Source organism: Physella acuta, unplaced genomic scaffold (genome assembly GCF_028476545.2).
Source record: "Physella acuta isolate Inbredline_101_S28 unplaced genomic scaffold, ASM2847654v3 ptg001088l, whole genome shotgun sequence".
NCBI classification, from domain to species: Eukaryota; Metazoa; Mollusca; class Gastropoda; family Physidae; genus Physella; species Physella acuta.
This window is the reverse complement of record NW_026732605.1, coordinates 270,320-287,075: the sequence shown is the minus strand read 5'-3', so window position 1 is coordinate 287,075 and position 16,756 is coordinate 270,320. Positions and strand designations below refer to the sequence as shown.

The 16,756-nt window shown below is 33.0% G+C and overlaps 2 protein-coding genes across 3 annotated transcripts; one reads left to right on the top strand and one right to left on the bottom strand.

The window, feature by feature from the left end:
• Window positions 1-374: 374 nt before the first annotated feature.
• LOC131955628 (GDH/6PGL endoplasmic bifunctional protein-like) lies at window positions 375-8,418 on the top strand. Of its 2 annotated transcripts, none has more exons than XM_059319823.1 (4): window positions 375-434; window positions 3,390-4,155; window positions 4,343-4,431; window positions 4,979-8,418. In XM_059319823.1, the coding sequence occupies exons 2-4, from the start codon at window positions 3,416-3,418 to the stop codon at window positions 6,637-6,639; spliced, it is 2,490 nt and encodes an 829-aa protein (XP_059175806.1). In that variant the 5' UTR covers window positions 375-434; window positions 3,390-3,415; the 3' UTR covers window positions 6,640-8,418. The 2 variants fall into 2 exon arrangements, with proteins under 2 accessions (XP_059175806.1, XP_059175807.1); XM_059319824.1 differs by having other exon boundaries at window positions 384-430.
• A 3,391-nt stretch (window positions 8,419-11,809) lies between these two features.
• LOC131955627 (zinc finger protein 271-like) lies at window positions 11,810-14,013 on the bottom strand. Its single transcript, XM_059319822.1, has one exon. It carries the CDS (start codon window positions 13,985-13,987, stop codon window positions 12,695-12,697), a length of 1,293 nt encoding a protein of 430 aa, XP_059175805.1. The 5' UTR covers window positions 13,988-14,013; the 3' UTR covers window positions 11,810-12,694.
• Window positions 14,014-16,756: the final 2,743 nt, after the last annotated feature.

Below are 16,756 nucleotides of genomic sequence, written 5' to 3'. Positions count from 1 at the left end.
AAAAATTCAACGAACATTTGTAGTCTTATATCTAAATGAGTCACAAGTCTCAAAGCTTGAGAAGTCATTCACATAATTACTCAGTTTGTTGATGATGATATTACAATAAAAACAACGTAATTACGATTTATTTCCTTAACAGCTTTCTTTTAAGAGAAGAATCATCTGCCTAGTATCAGAAGTAATATGATTAGTGTACAAAAGAAAATTTATTTTCGAAAGAAGCCTGCACCGATAGATACTTGGTGATCAATTTACCTGATTTAAAAATTTTGAATAGGCCTACGTTATTATAAATACGTTTCATTTTAAAATTATCACTAGTTTTCGGTATTTATTTGTTAACATTTTCTGTATGTTTCATTCGTTAAAAACTTGTATCACAGGACTTCAATTGCATTAAAAAATAACGAAAGTAAACGGTGTTTTTGTAGGTAAAAATATCTTAGATGATGCTTTATTTTATAAACATTTTTTGTTTTGAATATTCCATTAGTCTAGAAACTCTAGATCTAGTCTAAGCCTCTCTAGCACCAACGTTACAATGAAAGAAGATATTGTAACTTAGTGTTATGTGGGTGGGACTGCACATGCCACAGCAGAGGAGTGAGTGCTGATCAGAACAGTTGAGTCCAGTGACTGTTCACAGTGTCACTAGATCTACAACTACAATCTCACCGAGTACTCGTGTACACATCAGTCTGCACTGTTGCTACACTGGTGTAAATCTTGATCTAGCTAGTCTAGATTCTACATCTAGTAGCAGGTCAAGATCTTATTTTAGGGCCTAAAATGTTCTTAAAATCTAGATAAATATTCTATTAAATACTGGTAGCAAGTAGATTAAGATAGAAGGTAATCTATCGTTTTGGGTATGTAAAATCACCGGCGGCTATTAATGTACGGAAACGTTACCTCATTGTCAAGGCTTTAATAGAAGTATATTGTGATATGTTTGTGTCAAATATTATAGATAGGCCTAAATGTCATAGGCCTAATAAACCTAAATCAATTTTCTAAATATATCAATATAGGGTAATCTATCGTTTTAGGTACGTAAAATCGCCCGCGACTAGTAATGTGAAAAACAGGTGACTCCTTACATTTTAATAATTATTTCACATTTTGAGGAGGATTTATGTTTTGAAAAATACAAAAATGTTTCCTTGTTTCATTTATGTACCTGTTTCTAAACAATTGAATTAAAACTTTTCAGTAATAAATGAACACCAGTGATGTTTCCAACAGATGCAACCATGCTCATTTACTATAGCAGCCATCTTGTTAAAGTTTTATTTTTATAGACTTATAGCGCAAGATTCAGTCGGAAGACACTGCTGTTTAAAGTTAATTTCGGGCCTATATTGATATATTTAGCCATTGATTTAGGTTTATTATTCATTTATCTATAATATTTGACACAAACATATCACAATATACTTCTATTACAGCCTTGACAATGAGGTAACGTTTTCGTACATTAATAGCCGCGGGCGATTTTACGTACCCAAAACGATAGATTACCCAATATAGTAATATAGGCCAGAAATTAACTTTAAACAGCACTGTCTGCGAGGAGATTTGCTATATAAACAGCAGCCATTTGTAAAATAGAGTGGCTTCCCCCTGAATCGCTTATAAAAATAAAACTTAAATAAGATGGCTGCTATAGTAAATGAGCATGGTTGCATCTGTTGGAAACATCGCTAGTCTTCATTTATTACTGAAAAATTTTAATTGAATTGTTTAAAAACAGGTACATAAATGAAACAAGGAAATAAGATAGTATTTTAAAAAACATAAATCCTCCTCAAAATGTGAAATAATTATTAAAATTTAAGGAGTCACCTGTTTTTCACATTACAAGTCGCGGGCGATTTTACATACCCAAAATGATAGATTACCAGATAGAAATAGATAGATCTACTAATCTAGATCTAGTCAAGAAATGAATGTTGAATGTAGAAATGTAGATTTTTATTGTAGATGTAGATCTAGTCTAGTACAATATGAATATATAGCCTATTTGGTAAAACTCCATTTTAGCATATTTTGAATTATTTTGTTCTCAGCTTCACGTACACATCCGGTTAAGCGTATTTTATTATAAACTAAACACAACCAAAATGCACACAAGCACTAGGATTAGATCTAGAGCTACTTACATTTTATTTAATGAATGTGTGTTTTAATTAGAACAGGTTAAAAACATTAAAATAAGCATTAGGCTTACAGTAATTACAGTTACAATTAAAATAGCATGTGATCGCTGGCTCACATTTTCTCATCAGCGGGAGAAAAATCCCTACACTACATGATCAAGGGTTCACCATCAGTTCACATTCATTTTAATTATCATAACGTCATAACTATTTGAAATTATGGTGACGTCAGTTTGGAGTCAATGTGAGTTCATATAAGTAGGCCTAAATAGTATAATTCGTGTGTGATACTTGTAATTAACAATACAAACTTAACCGCTTTGCAATTATGAATTATAAGTTTTGTACTTGACCCATTGCCATGAAATTTTAACTGACAGGAACATATTTTCAAGAGTAAAACAAGAAAAAATCTAGATCTGCATATTTAATGTTTCAAATTTGGATTTTTCTTAAGTTTTGACGAAAGCAAATTATCAAAAACTAAAACAAAATACATAAATAAATAGGCCTAGGCCAAGTGTTTTCCTAACATTTTTGTGTATTTCGGTTGTGTTTATAATAAAATAGGCTCAAGTGGAGGTGAACGTGAAGCAGGGAATAAAATACTCTAAAATGGGAGTTTTACCCATTTTATATGATATTTATGATAAAATAATATGATAATACACACAACATTATTATCTTAACTTTATTATAATAATATTATTAGGTTTAGACTTAGGCTATATTAAATTTTTTATTAGGCATTAGATGATTAGGCTAATGCAATTAATTTTTGCTAATCATACAACAAACTTTGAAGTTAAAAAAAACTATTAGCTATTAAAAATAGAAAACAACCCACAAACGAGTTTTGTATAGTTAGTTATTTATAGGATTACTTAGGTCTTAGAGCCTATTTTCTAGACTAGTAAGTATATGCCTAAATAGTATAGATCTATCTAGACCAAATCACATATGACTTGTTTTAATAACTCATCAGGCCTACATTATTTTTAAAATAATTATTTTAATTAGACCTAATCTCACCTCTGAGAGGTTTTTTATATATTACTTTACTCTTGAATTATTAGTGTTAGATCCACTGCACTAATCTTACACTCTCAATTAAGTATTGGATTTAGAGAAAAGAGCATAGTTATTAGTATTACTATTAGCCTATTCATTATGAAAATTAAATTTCTGTCCTGAATTATGCTATCACTACAACTTTTTTCATTTCAGGCTAAAGAAAACAAAGTATCTTCAAGATGACGTCCATCTTGTATCTGGTTATATGCTGCACCTTTATAGCTACTCAGTCAAGAGAAATGCCTGAGGATGCCAGCCTTCATACCATTATTGTGTTGGTCGGAGGGACTGGAGACTTGGCAACTAAATACTTATGGCAGGGAGTATTCAACATCTACCATTCTCACATGGATAAGATTTACACGCACGACCCTCAGACCATTGGCAGCATTCCTGTTGTAACCAATCACACCTATGATTTTTTCACGGCTGCTCGTTTGGGGCAGGACGACGGCAATGCTGCAGTGAATAAAATTCTTCGGAATAATGTTACTTGTGAACAGGAAACAGAAGAAGATAGAGATCTTTATATTTCTCTATGTCAAAAACGGAAGCAGGAATTTATTGATAAAGTCAGCTATGCACCATTGCAGAATGCTGATGACTTTAGCTTTCTCTGCTCAAAAATCATTTCAAAATTTTCGCAGTCACTTGAAGACACCAAAAAGGAGATTTTATTGTACATGGCTATTTCTCCTTCAGCATATGAATCTGTCTTACAGAATTTTGATAAATACTGCCATAGGCTTCGAGAACTTAAAGTAGGTTTTAAAGTGGCCCTGGAGAAACCGTTTGGGTTGGATAAAGCCAGCGCAGAATCTATGTCAAAGCAGATTTTAAAATTGTTTGCCGAAGATGAGATTTACAGAATTGATCACTTTTTGGGTAAACCAGTGGTCAAATCTATTCTTCCTTTTAGGTATGTATGCTAAGAGTATTTATACAGTATTAGGTTATACTTTAAATAAGCTATAATGCCTTTTTTGTTTAGAGTTTAATATCAAATTTTGTTTTGTTTTTAATTCAATTTCTAATACTTAAGAAAATATTCATTGAAAACAATGTGTTGTAATTTCAGTTTTTTTAATTTTGCTCCTGTTTTTCAGATTTCAGAATCCTGAAATTGAGAAATTACTTGACAAAGATCATGTAGAAAAGGTGGAGATTTTCTTAAAAGAAACTGTGGGAGTTGATGGTATGTTTGAATGGCACTGTGTATTATAGTGTATATGTAATCTAATTTGACAATAGTTAAGTTAAAAGTTAAAGCATCTTTTTGGTATGTTGAAGTAGAGTTCCCATTTCTGTGACACTATACATAGAAATTGTGTAGTCAGCACTATACAGTTTTACTTAGGTCATAGGGTTGGGTGTTTCAGGGATGTTCTAAGAAATTAAGCACAGGAGTACCAAAATCCTTAAATTTTGGCCAGAAATCTTGTGTTCTAAGTGTAGTGGACTGTTCTTATTTCTGTTCTCAGAGTTGTAAAGTGAGGGGTAGTTTATTGCCAATGGAAAGCTCATATTATACATCATCTCAGTTTCTAGTTAAGAAATCAGGCATTTTAATATGAAATTAAATTTAATTGTACTTTTTCTCTGCTGAATTGAATATTAATAAGTGATTGGCAATTTTAATATGAAATGAAATAAAATTTTACTTTTTCTCTGCAGAATTGAATTTTAATAAGTGATTGGCAATTCTAATAGGAAATTTAATTCTTTGTACTTTTTCTTTGCAGAACGAGTTCACCTATACAACAGTCTGGGTGTGCTGCGGGATATGCATCAAAACCATCTGTCCCAGCTGCTGACACTTGTTGCTATGGATTTACCCCCGAACATAGGAGACAGCGCCAAAATCCAAGAGAACAAAGAACGTCTCTTGCATCAAGTAGAGCCAGTCAGGCGCCACAACTCTCTGTTTGGCCAGTTTTCCGACTACGCAGAACTGGTGAAAAAGTTGGAATCAAATTTCTCGTCTGCATCAGATGTTCCTACTTTTGCTGCCACTGTTGTAAAGATCAATTCACCACGATGGCGCAGTGTGCCATTTCTGCTAGTCTCAGGCAAGCAACTTGATAAAAGGGAGAGCTATGTCCGTATTGTTTTTAAAAATAACTACGTCTGCGTTTCTCATTGTGATGACGAAGCTTTGGTTGAGGAAAGCAGGTACACAAAACAAATTATCTTCCACATCGGCCATGGCAGTGTAAAAAGACCATCAATTTTAGTCTCAAAATCATTTAAACAACCAGACTGCCCGACTAATTTTCTGGAGTCCATCGATCCAGTTTTATTTTCCAAATCTTTAGTATACGGTGAAGATAAAAAACATTTTTATACGTGCACTGTTATTAAAGATATCCCAGCATATGAATCTATTCTGAAAAATATACTTGCAGGCAAACAAGATAGCTTCGTCAATACTCGACTTTTAATCTTATCCTGGGAGATTTGGGATTATCTGGTTAGTGTTTCAAAGAAAATTCATTTTTATAAAAAATCTGACCCTCAGGGTCATTTAAATTTTATAATTAAGGAAAGCCAGTTGGAGTTTATCCATGACGATGATGAAAATGAGTTCACTGTAGTAGATGAAGCGGTCATCACTCACAGTGAAGTCACCCATGAATACATACAAACCCCTGCTTTATTTCTTGGTAGGAAACTTATTACAAGTCATTCCGATCATCTGGCGTTCTTGATAGCCAGGGATATTGACCACGCGGCTGAGATTGAGATACAAAACAAAGGCTCGTTTCATGTTGCTTTCTCAGGGGGATCATCTCTAATTAAAGTGTTTCAAATGTTAGCTCAGTCCTTTGCTAACTTACACTGGCATTCAGTTCACGTATGGCAGGTAGATGAGAGATGCGTCCCACATCAAGATGAACGCTCAAACTTCCAGACATTGGATCGGGAACTCCTGCGTTTTGTGGATATCCCCTACTCCAATATCCACGCCATGCCTGTGTACGCGGGAGGGCGGCTGTGTTCCGAAGAGCTTGGCGGCGCTCATGCTTATGCTGACGCATTAAGACACAGCGTACCCAATTCACAGCTGGATTTTATAGTGCTAGGTGTAGGTACTGACGGCCACACGGCTTCTTTGTTTCCATCAAGCTCAGCACTGCACGTTGACAGCAATACATTTGTCGTGACGACAGACGACGGCCCGGCCGATACAAGCCACCGGATGACCTTGACTTTGCCTCTGATCAACAAAGCAAAGAGGGTGGGGATTTTTGTGACGGGGAAGCACAAAAGGGAGATAATTAACCGCCTGGAGTCGTCACAGTCTGCTGATAATTACCCCATACTTGGAGTTAATCCGGTCAATGGTACAGTCACTTGGTACATGGATTACAGTGCATACTCTGGTGGCGTCATTACTTTATAATGTCTCTAGCTTGTCGTGTTTGATATACAGATGTAACCACTTTGATGGATCGTTATAAGAAAAAGCTCAGATTGTCACATTACATCTACCAACATATTAGCTGATGTTAAATTGTTATTCCAGATGTTGTATTAAGGTAAATTTCTGCTTAAGGTAAAAAAAAAAGTTTTTTTGTTTGTTGTCATGATAAATACTGTTGCCATGTCCATGTTGTTTTTGTTATTGTTTTCTTCGGCCATTTTGAGGTCATGTTTTTAAGTAAATTTTAACAGTTCAAGTTTTTTTTTATGATGTGTTATTTTAGGGGATGTGTTTAATAACAATAACATTGATATATTTTAATTATTTAATTCATTTAGTTTAAACTTCCATGCTAGTATATTTATTTTTTTACAGTTGTAATTTTCATTTAGTGATACTTTGTTGTTTTTTTGTCAAGGAATATGGGTTTTCTAGGGTTGTTATGCTGCACCCAATCAGTTTTAGTTTAACACCATCACTGTAGGTTTGACATTGTTCAGCAGATATACAGCACCCTAGGCGTAAAGGTATGTATAGATGAAGTAGAGTTTATCTGTATTTTGGGACACATGATTGTGAGGTCAGCGCCATACAGTCTTCATTACTTCAATTACAAATGGAATCTGTGATTCCCTAATGACTCAAGCATGAGAATCGAACTTCAGAGTATCAGGCTAGCCAACTTGTGCTCTACCACTAAACCATGCCACTCCACACATGTCATTTAACAATAATCCTAAGTTTTTTTATACACCTTTCTACAATGTTTGAGCTCCCTAAGTATTGAAAATCATTTGCAGCCCCACATATCACTTACTATACATCTTGTAATGTTATAACTAAGTATGAAAAATGTAATAATAGATTTAGAAGAGTGTGTTGCTAGTATTTAGTAAAATTCTAATGTTGCCAGTATTTAGTAAAATTCTAATTCTAATGTATCCAGTATTTAGTAAAATTCTAATGTTGCCAGTATTTAGTAAAATTCTAATGTTGCCAGTGTTTTGGAAAATTCTAATGTTGCCAGTATTTAGTAAAATTCTGTCAGTATTTAGTAAAATTCTAATGTTGCCAGTGTTTTGTAAAATTCTAATGTTTCCAGTATTTAGTAAAATTGTAATGTGCAATATAGATACAGTCTGTTGGAGAAAACCTTTTATAAAACACATTTCACCACTTTAGCTAAATAAGTTTGAAAACAAAGTCTATGACAGGCAGTCACCAATGGAATCAAAGATATATGTAATACATTCCAATTTGTAATGTTACAAGATGATTTCCTGTTTAAATCAACAGCCAAGAAATCAAATATAATTGAATTGTTTTTGTTTTAATCAATATAAAGTAAATGTATTCATGGAAGTTAGTTTTATTAATGTTTTTAGTTGTTACTTAACTTGCTGAGAAACATACTTTGATTATTATAATATACTTGTGTTTATTTTTTCTCTTGGATGTTTAAATACTCATTGGTTGACCAAAATCTTTCCATATATGAAAATAAAAAAGTGCAGGTGTTCTAGTCTAGTTGTTTATGTCAGTTCCTGCTGGAGCTAAACTTTGGCTTTAATGATAAGCTACTTACAGTGTATTATCTAGTGTATCATTGCTGGAGAATACTTTAGCATAATACCTACATTTGTGATACAAATTTTAACCCAGAATTATCTATATATATAATTCTCTTCTGGGAGCCTTTAGAAAACAAGCTGCAAGCGCGCCTTACAGTCCCCTCTCTTCCTCTCTATCGCTACCACCCCCACATGGCCTGGTAAGCTGTGGTTCACGTTGTTTACATTTTACAATCATAGAGACGGGTTTGGTGACGGCTATTAGGGGCAGATAATTTAGTTAGAAACGATTTTAAACTGAGGAGGCTGCTTTCACGTGGGGGGGGGGGGGGGGGGAGGGGGGTTTAGTGTTTTTAAGCAAATTTTTTCAGTGGCAGCATTGGTACTGTCGAATTCACAAATTATAAATTACTGAAAAGTAGAAAAAAAAACAACTAAATAGCGGCGTATGATACGCAGCGGGTCGGCTCGTTTAATATATTAAAAAAATGTATCTGAGTCATTTGGTACCTCAAAAAAGTGATTTAAAAGATAAGTGGTATTTTTAAACCATTACTAACATGTGTATGAATACATACTCATAAAATTGTTATCCTACACCAACTACATTTATTTCAGCTGTTTCTAGAAATACACCGAGGTGCAAAACACTAAAACCATGGTAGCCTTTTTTTTTAAGTAGCGTCTCCTCTTACGTTATAAAGTTTTCTTTATTTTAAAAGTCCACAGGTGATTTATCAAGTTTCTTTTTTCCCCCATTATTGTGTCCTGTTTTTCCTTCGCAAATTTTGTCATAATCCAGTTATCATTGCATTTTTAATTTTGGTATTTTTTAGTTTTTTTTTAGTAAGTAAAATGTCCATTCATATACATTGTTTTATAAATGTTTTAAACTCATTTAAAAAAATAAAATTGTTATCAACTTTCTGTTTGTTTGAGATTCACTCATTTATAATTTTAAAGCAAAAGCTGTTGTTTTAAGAATAAGATAGGCATACTTTCTATTTTCCAATAGGTTTATATTTAAAAAACAAAAAGCCATGTCATTTTTTACTGTAGCTCATGTAACAGGGAAGGGCAGTAATTGTGTCACTATCATTGCATTTATTGACTCAACTAACTAAAAACCGCACTTATAATCAAAGAGATTTAAATATTTCTCTCGTATGAATTATTTGTGTGAATTCTTTAAAGTATATTTTCTGGTACTTGATTCAGGTCAGCCTAAAAACAAGGGAGAGACTGGCTGCAGACCTACTCCCAAAGAATACGGATACTTTGATATTGGGCTCCATACATTTGCTGTAGTAGATAAATCATGAGATGGATAGTTGTTTCATTTGCAAACACGAAAACCCTAACTGGCAGTTCATTTGCTTCATCATCATTTCCTGTTCGTACACAAGACACATGGGGCAGATGAAGTAGAGCTCATCTGCTTCAGAGACCTTGGCATTTGAAGGGATAGCATGGTCCGCACTATGACCAGCAGCCTTTGTTTCCCTAACGTAGGTTAGGTACCCATCAGAGCTGGGTGGACTCAGCAACATTCCACGGATTTGAACCTGGATTCCAACTCGAGACTTTCGGTTAGCAGTCTAGCTAGGCCACGCCATCCCATAATTCAATTAAAACCTCCCTCCCCACATACAAAAAAACAAAAAAAACAAGCATAGCTTCAGATATTAGGGCACAAAACACAAAAAAGGAACCAATTAAATGAAAGTTTATTTAACAAATCATGCTAAAGTAAACTAGAAGAAAAACTACATGACCAGCCCTGCTGCTGGTAATAGACCAAAAGGCACATCACATTGAGCAGGGTTCTCTGCTGATACATGTATGCATCCTGTAAAGAAGGACACACTGTCATAAAACAAAAAAAAATACACACCACCAAGGTTAAACTTTTAACCGATGCTGATGTATATAGCCATAACATGAATGGCTTAAAAATGGAAATAAAATAGTAATGACCAATACAAAAACCTGAAGAGAAATACATAATAAAAATAACATGAAAGGTCCTGGCATAGGCAAGATACAGGGTGCAAAAATACAAAGAAGAAATAAGCAGCTAAAGTCTTAACATGGACATATTGTCAGTCTTCATAAATTCCCCTAACAATATCAGTTAATCAAATAGATATTGGAGTGATTTATGTCAGCATTAATAAATTCAATAGCAGTGAAATAGGTACTTTGTGGGATTTATGACAGCCTTCATAAATTCACCTAAAAATAGCTAATAAATAGGGGTGTAGGAAAAAAGGCTGACATACAAAAGACTGACATCCAAAAGGCCAACTGGACATAAAGCCGACAGACTAAAAGGCTGACAAACCATAAGGAAGACAAACATAAAAATACTAATATCGTAAAAAGTGTTACTACATAGCTCCTATATAGACAACCATTGAAGAACGAAGTCAATGGCCGCAGGCATGAAATAAGGCTGAAAGTTCAAGAGATGATCCTAGTTGCTGTGCTGATAAGGTGAACCATCAGGTCCAAGCGACTGAAGATTACGGGAGTGTCTTAAACACAAAGGATCAGCACCTAAATATTGCAAAATACTGTCACTACTGTCTTTCATATCTCCTTCTATGTCAACAAGGTGAGACAATCATCAAAGAACCAAGTCAAAAGCCACCTGCATCATCACGCACATGCGATAAGGCTGAACGCCAAGAGACAATGCTTGTTGCTATCCTTATAAGGTGAACATTGGGCCCTTGTTACTGGAGATGGCGGGAGTGTACAAAGGATAAACAGATAGGTGGCGTTACCACCATAATTTGCAAAGAAATGAAAGAAACCGAATGAAGTTGACCAAACATGTTAAATACCGAAAAAATACATACTGGAAAACAATACGTGGGTCAGTATGTACAAGTATGACATGGTACACTCATGAAAGATTGATTATAGTAAAACAGCAACAGATAATTGCAGTCATTATACTGAAAAGCTTGATTATAGTAAAACAGCAACAGATAACTGCAGTGATGATACTGAAGAAAGATTGATTATAGTAAAACTGCAACATATAACTGTAGTGATGATAGTGAAGGAAACTTGATTATATTAAAATAGCAACAGATAACTGCAGTGATGATACTGAAGAAAGATTGATTATAGTAAAACAGCAACAGATAACTGCAGTGATGATACTGAAAAAAGATTTATTATAGTAAAACAGCAACAGATAACTGCAGTGATGATACTGAAAAAAGATTTATTATAGTAAAACAGCAACAGATAACTGCAGTGATGATACTGAAGAAAGATTGATTATAGTAAAACAGCAACAGATAACTGCAGTGATGATACTGAAAAAAGATTTATTATAGTAAAACAGCAACAGATAACTGCAGTGATGATACTGAAGAAAGATTGATTATAGTAAAACAGCAATATATAATTGCAGTGATGATACTGAAGAAAGATTTATTATAGTAAAACTGCAACATATAACTGCAGTGATGATACTGAAGAAAGATTGATTATAGTAAAACATACAACAGATAACTGCAGTGATGATAGTGAAGGAAACTTGATTATATTAAAAAAGTAACAGATAACTGCCGTGATGATATGAACAAATAATGAAAATAAAATGTATTGAGCAGAAAACCTCCTCTGTGTTGGTGCTGTCCGCAGGGACTAGTACAGGTGGGTTTGATAAGGAGGAAAAGATGGCTGCAGTGAGTACAGAAGATGGTCACATTGGCCAGTTACTTTTTTTAAGTGACTAACAGAAACAAAAAAATATGAAATTTACAACAAAAATTCATGACAAGAATTCATATATTACCTATTATAATAATTTTTAAATCAACATTTACTAGGGTTAGTTCTATTTTTATTAGTTACGTTAAAGTCCTGTCAACATGTTTCTTTGCACTTAAGTGTTTCTATTTTTAAAAAAAAGAATATACTAATGTATTATCAAGTTGCAAGTTGTGTTTAGTATACTTTAAAAAAATTATGTAAAAAGAATGTATACCTCTAATATACACTAGTATTTAAGAAATCCAAAATTATTATGAAATAAAATATTTGTATACACCACTAACAAAGACTCCGGAGTGGAGATATTGGAAAGAGGCCATGTCTGTCAAGGAATTACATTACAATTATAATAACTCAACTTATTAACATAGCTGTTTTTACTAGTCATTCTATAAACCTATACTGTATACAAAAAAAACACTGCATTTGTTGTCATTCTGAATTATGACTAATGACAATGCCAAAATAATAATGAACAAAGTAGCTAAAAATACTTCAGTAGGTTTTTATCAATACAATAAAAAGGTGATTATTAAAGGTAATTACTAGTTACAAATCTTCACAAAATAAGTACGGATACATACATTGTTAAAGTAAATTAACATTATTTAGATAAGTACACAAATTTTGGTATTTAGATAATACAAAATGTATCTCCAAAACATTTGCTAAGCCAAGTGTACTCGATTCCTGTGACTTATTAAGCTACTCCTAATGCTGAATTTCCTGCCACATACTTTACAACAAAAGGGCTTTTCACCAGTGTGTGATCTCGTATGGTGTATTAGAGTAGATTTTTTATGTGCAGAATACTCACAAACAGTACACTTAAATGGTCTTTCATTAGAATGGATTCTCAAGTGATTTTTTAAGTCACAAATTTGTGATGCTGCATATTTACATTGGGGACACTTGTATTTCAAATCACCTGTGTGCCTTCGTGTGTGAACTAACAGATTACTTTTAGTTATATATGATTTTTTACAGTATGTACATATAAATGGCCTGTGCATACATTTAAAATGGGTTCCTATGTGTAGATCATAATCATCTGGTTCGTTGAACCACCTGTCACAATGATCACAAATAAAGCTACGCAAAGGTTTATGTACTAGCATGTGCATTGACAAATGTTTGACGCAAGTTAAACTTTTTTGACAAACATCACACACAAAACTTTCTACAGCTGGGAGCTCTTTACCATCACACACTAGTTCCCATACAGACTGCATCAAATCAGACTTATCTACATGTGTTTTATTCTTGACTTTACCATCACACACTAGTTCCCCTACAGACTGCATCAAATCAGACTTAGCTACATGTGTTTTATTCTTGACCTTACCATCACACACTAGTTCCCATACAGACTGCATCAAATCAGACTTATCTACATGTGTTTTATTCTTGACTTTACCATCACACACTAGTTCCCCTACAGACTGCATCAAATCAGACTTATCTACATGTGTTTTATTCTTGACTTTACCATCACACACTAGTTCCCCTACAGACTGCATCAAATCAGAGTTGAAAGGATCTACATTAGTTTCATTCTTGACTTTACCAGCCATTTCTAATTGTTCTGGCTCTTGTGATTTAGGACAGTGACGCTCCACATCAACCATCTCTGGAATGAGGTTTGTTTGTTGATCAGTTTTAAATTCCATATTTGGAGAGCTAACTGTTTCTTCTTCTACAGCTACGTGGCATTTTTTATGATGTTTTTTCAAACGGTGCCACTTTCTTGTCGTATAGAAACAAAATTGACATGCCATTTTTAATTTGAAATGAAAATCATCTTTATGTTTTGCGTAGGATTCCTCCATTGTAATGTTTTTACAAAAACAACACTTTATAGTGATAATCTCAGGGTGCATTTTCCCCCAATGCTTGATGAGTTTTTTAAATGAATAAAATCTCCTAAAACAAATGTCACAAATGCCTACATCTTGCTGCATTCTGGAGGTTGTGACCAACAGCACTCATCCAGCTAAATTGAAAAGAAGATTTTTAAAACAAGGTGTCATGATAATAAATGTGGCCAGGTTAACAATTCAATCTTCTCTCAAATTTCTGTTGTGAAAAGCTAATATTTAATATTGAATCTAGAATGGTTTGAGGAAAACAAATAAAACATTTTTTAAATACATCCTGTCAGATGAGTGCTTCCTTTTAAAATGGATTTTTGCACTATTTTTTAGTAAGAGGTTTTAAAATGGACCCTACCGAGAATAGTCTAAAAATTATTTGAGAGGCCCATTAAATATTTTTAAAATTATGCACAGTGTAATTAAAATTGAATCTGTGTTCTTCATTGCTTACTGATGGGGTACTAATTTTATTCAAGCAGATAGGTCTACTTGAATGTACATGCTGAGCTTGTTTTTTTTCTCTTAAATAAACCAGAGCACACCTGTATATATTCAGCAAACAAATATTTTGTGTTAGCTGTAGGTTATATAGATTATATATTATATAGTAACTAGTATACTCCCCTAGCCCTATAGGTAAAGATATTCATGTTAATTTTAACGTTAGGGCATCCATACGGAACCAGGGTAAAACTCCATTTTAGAGTATTTTATTCGCTGCTTCACGTTCACCTCCGGTTGAGCGTATTATATTATAAACCTAACCAAAACATACAAAAATGAAATCACTTGGCCTAATTCTTTATGAATTTTTGGTTTAGTTTTTTAAATTAATTTTGTCAAAACTTGAGAAAAATTCAAAATCTAAGATCTAGATCTAACTTTTTTTCTTCTTGAAATTTATGTTCGTGTCAGTTTAGATTTTCATGGCAATGGCTAAAGTAGAAACGAATAATTGCAAGGCATGATACTAGAGTCTAGATCTATAATATTAATTTACTTACATGAACTCATAATGACCCTAAGCTATGATGTATGCTGATAATTATAATTAAAGTCAATGTGAACTCACTGTGAGCCCTTGACCATGTAGGGATTTTTTCCCCGCCAACGATCACACGCAATTTAATTAAACTGTAATGCTTATTTAATTTATAACAATTTTTACCTTTTTACACATTCATAAAAAAATAAGTACCTTGCAGATCTATAGGCCTACATTACATCAAATACTACAACTAATGTATGATTCTAATGTTAGTGTTTTCCTAGCATTTTTGTGTGTTTTGGTTGTGTTTATAATAAAATACACTCAACTGGGTCTGGAGGTGAATGTGAAGCGGGGAATAAAATACGCTAAAATGGAGTTTACCCCCCCCCCCCCAAGCAGGCAGCCTAGTTCTCATAAATAATATAGATCTATAAACTATAAATGACCCCTAAATTAAAATCATATAATAATCATATGTTATATTTGATTATTATATAAAAAAATAATAGGTCTAGAAGATCTAGATCTATGTCAAAATATATATAATATATAGGTCTAGTATAGTAAAAAGTTAAATATAGTTATAGTATGATATAGTGAGTCAATGCTAGATCTAATATTCTAATAGACTCTAGAACTAGAATCTAGATCTAGATCTATCTAAAATCTAGATTTAAAATCTAGAAAATCTAGATCTATTAAAATTAGTAAATTATTAATTATTATTTATTAGTCTATATTATTAGATCTGAGTAAACAAAAAAATGACAAAGTAAACTATACTTTATTACTAGATCTAGATCTAGATTCTAGTGATTACTCATACTAGTGTGGTGTATACTTAATTATTTAATTAATAATTATTAATAATTTAAATTAATAATACTCTGAAATCTTAATACTTAATTTAATAATTAACTTAATAGTAATACTAATAGTATAATACTAGATTTCTATATTAAACAATACTAGATCTCTAGACTCTATTAGTATTAACTATTAAATTCTATTAGATCTACTAAACAATAAATTTATAAATTAATATCATAAACATCAAGAACTAAGAACGCGCGAAAAAACTTTCCATAACTTTCGACATTAGAATCTAAATTTAAAATTTGATTAAATTAAAACTGAAAAAAAAAACTGGAATCTTACAAAAAAGAATAGAACCAGATCTAATCTAGATCTAGATAGATCTGTTACTTGATGCTATCACTAGTGCGGATAACAATTTTTAAAGTACAATCTCTAGATTCTAAAACTATCGATAAACCAGGGATTAAAGCATTTCCATTCCTTGGATAGCTTCCGGTTTCTTCGAACATAAACAACGTCGAAAGGGGATGTAACCAAGCTAGGTTAATTTTGTCGAAAATATTAATTTTGTCGTTTCCCTTTACCATGAAAGGAAAATAGTGCCCATATGGCATAATATAATAAATTGGTTACTCCGAAGTTATTTAATCGTCATTCAATATTTGATTTGAAATTTTAGAAAATCCAGGTCAAAATTAGATTCATGTAGGACAATGCATTTGGATTTTTCTATGGTAGTTGTGATGCATGCAGTAACCGTGTTAGCCTGTTATATAATATGATCTAAAGGTAGGTGAAGTAGAGTCAATCTGTATTTTGTGATCAGCACCATACCCTCTCTTATTTTAACCATGCACCTATAATGGCTAGGTGGAGTCGGTTGCACCCTCACTCTTCAAACTTAAAAACTGAGATTATCAAGTGTAATATACATCTTGAAATAATGCAATACCTAACTTTCAAAAAATATTCCTGTTCGTGTTCCAGACACATAGGGCAGATGAAGTAGAGTTTATCTGTTTCGATAACCACAGCACATGAAGAGA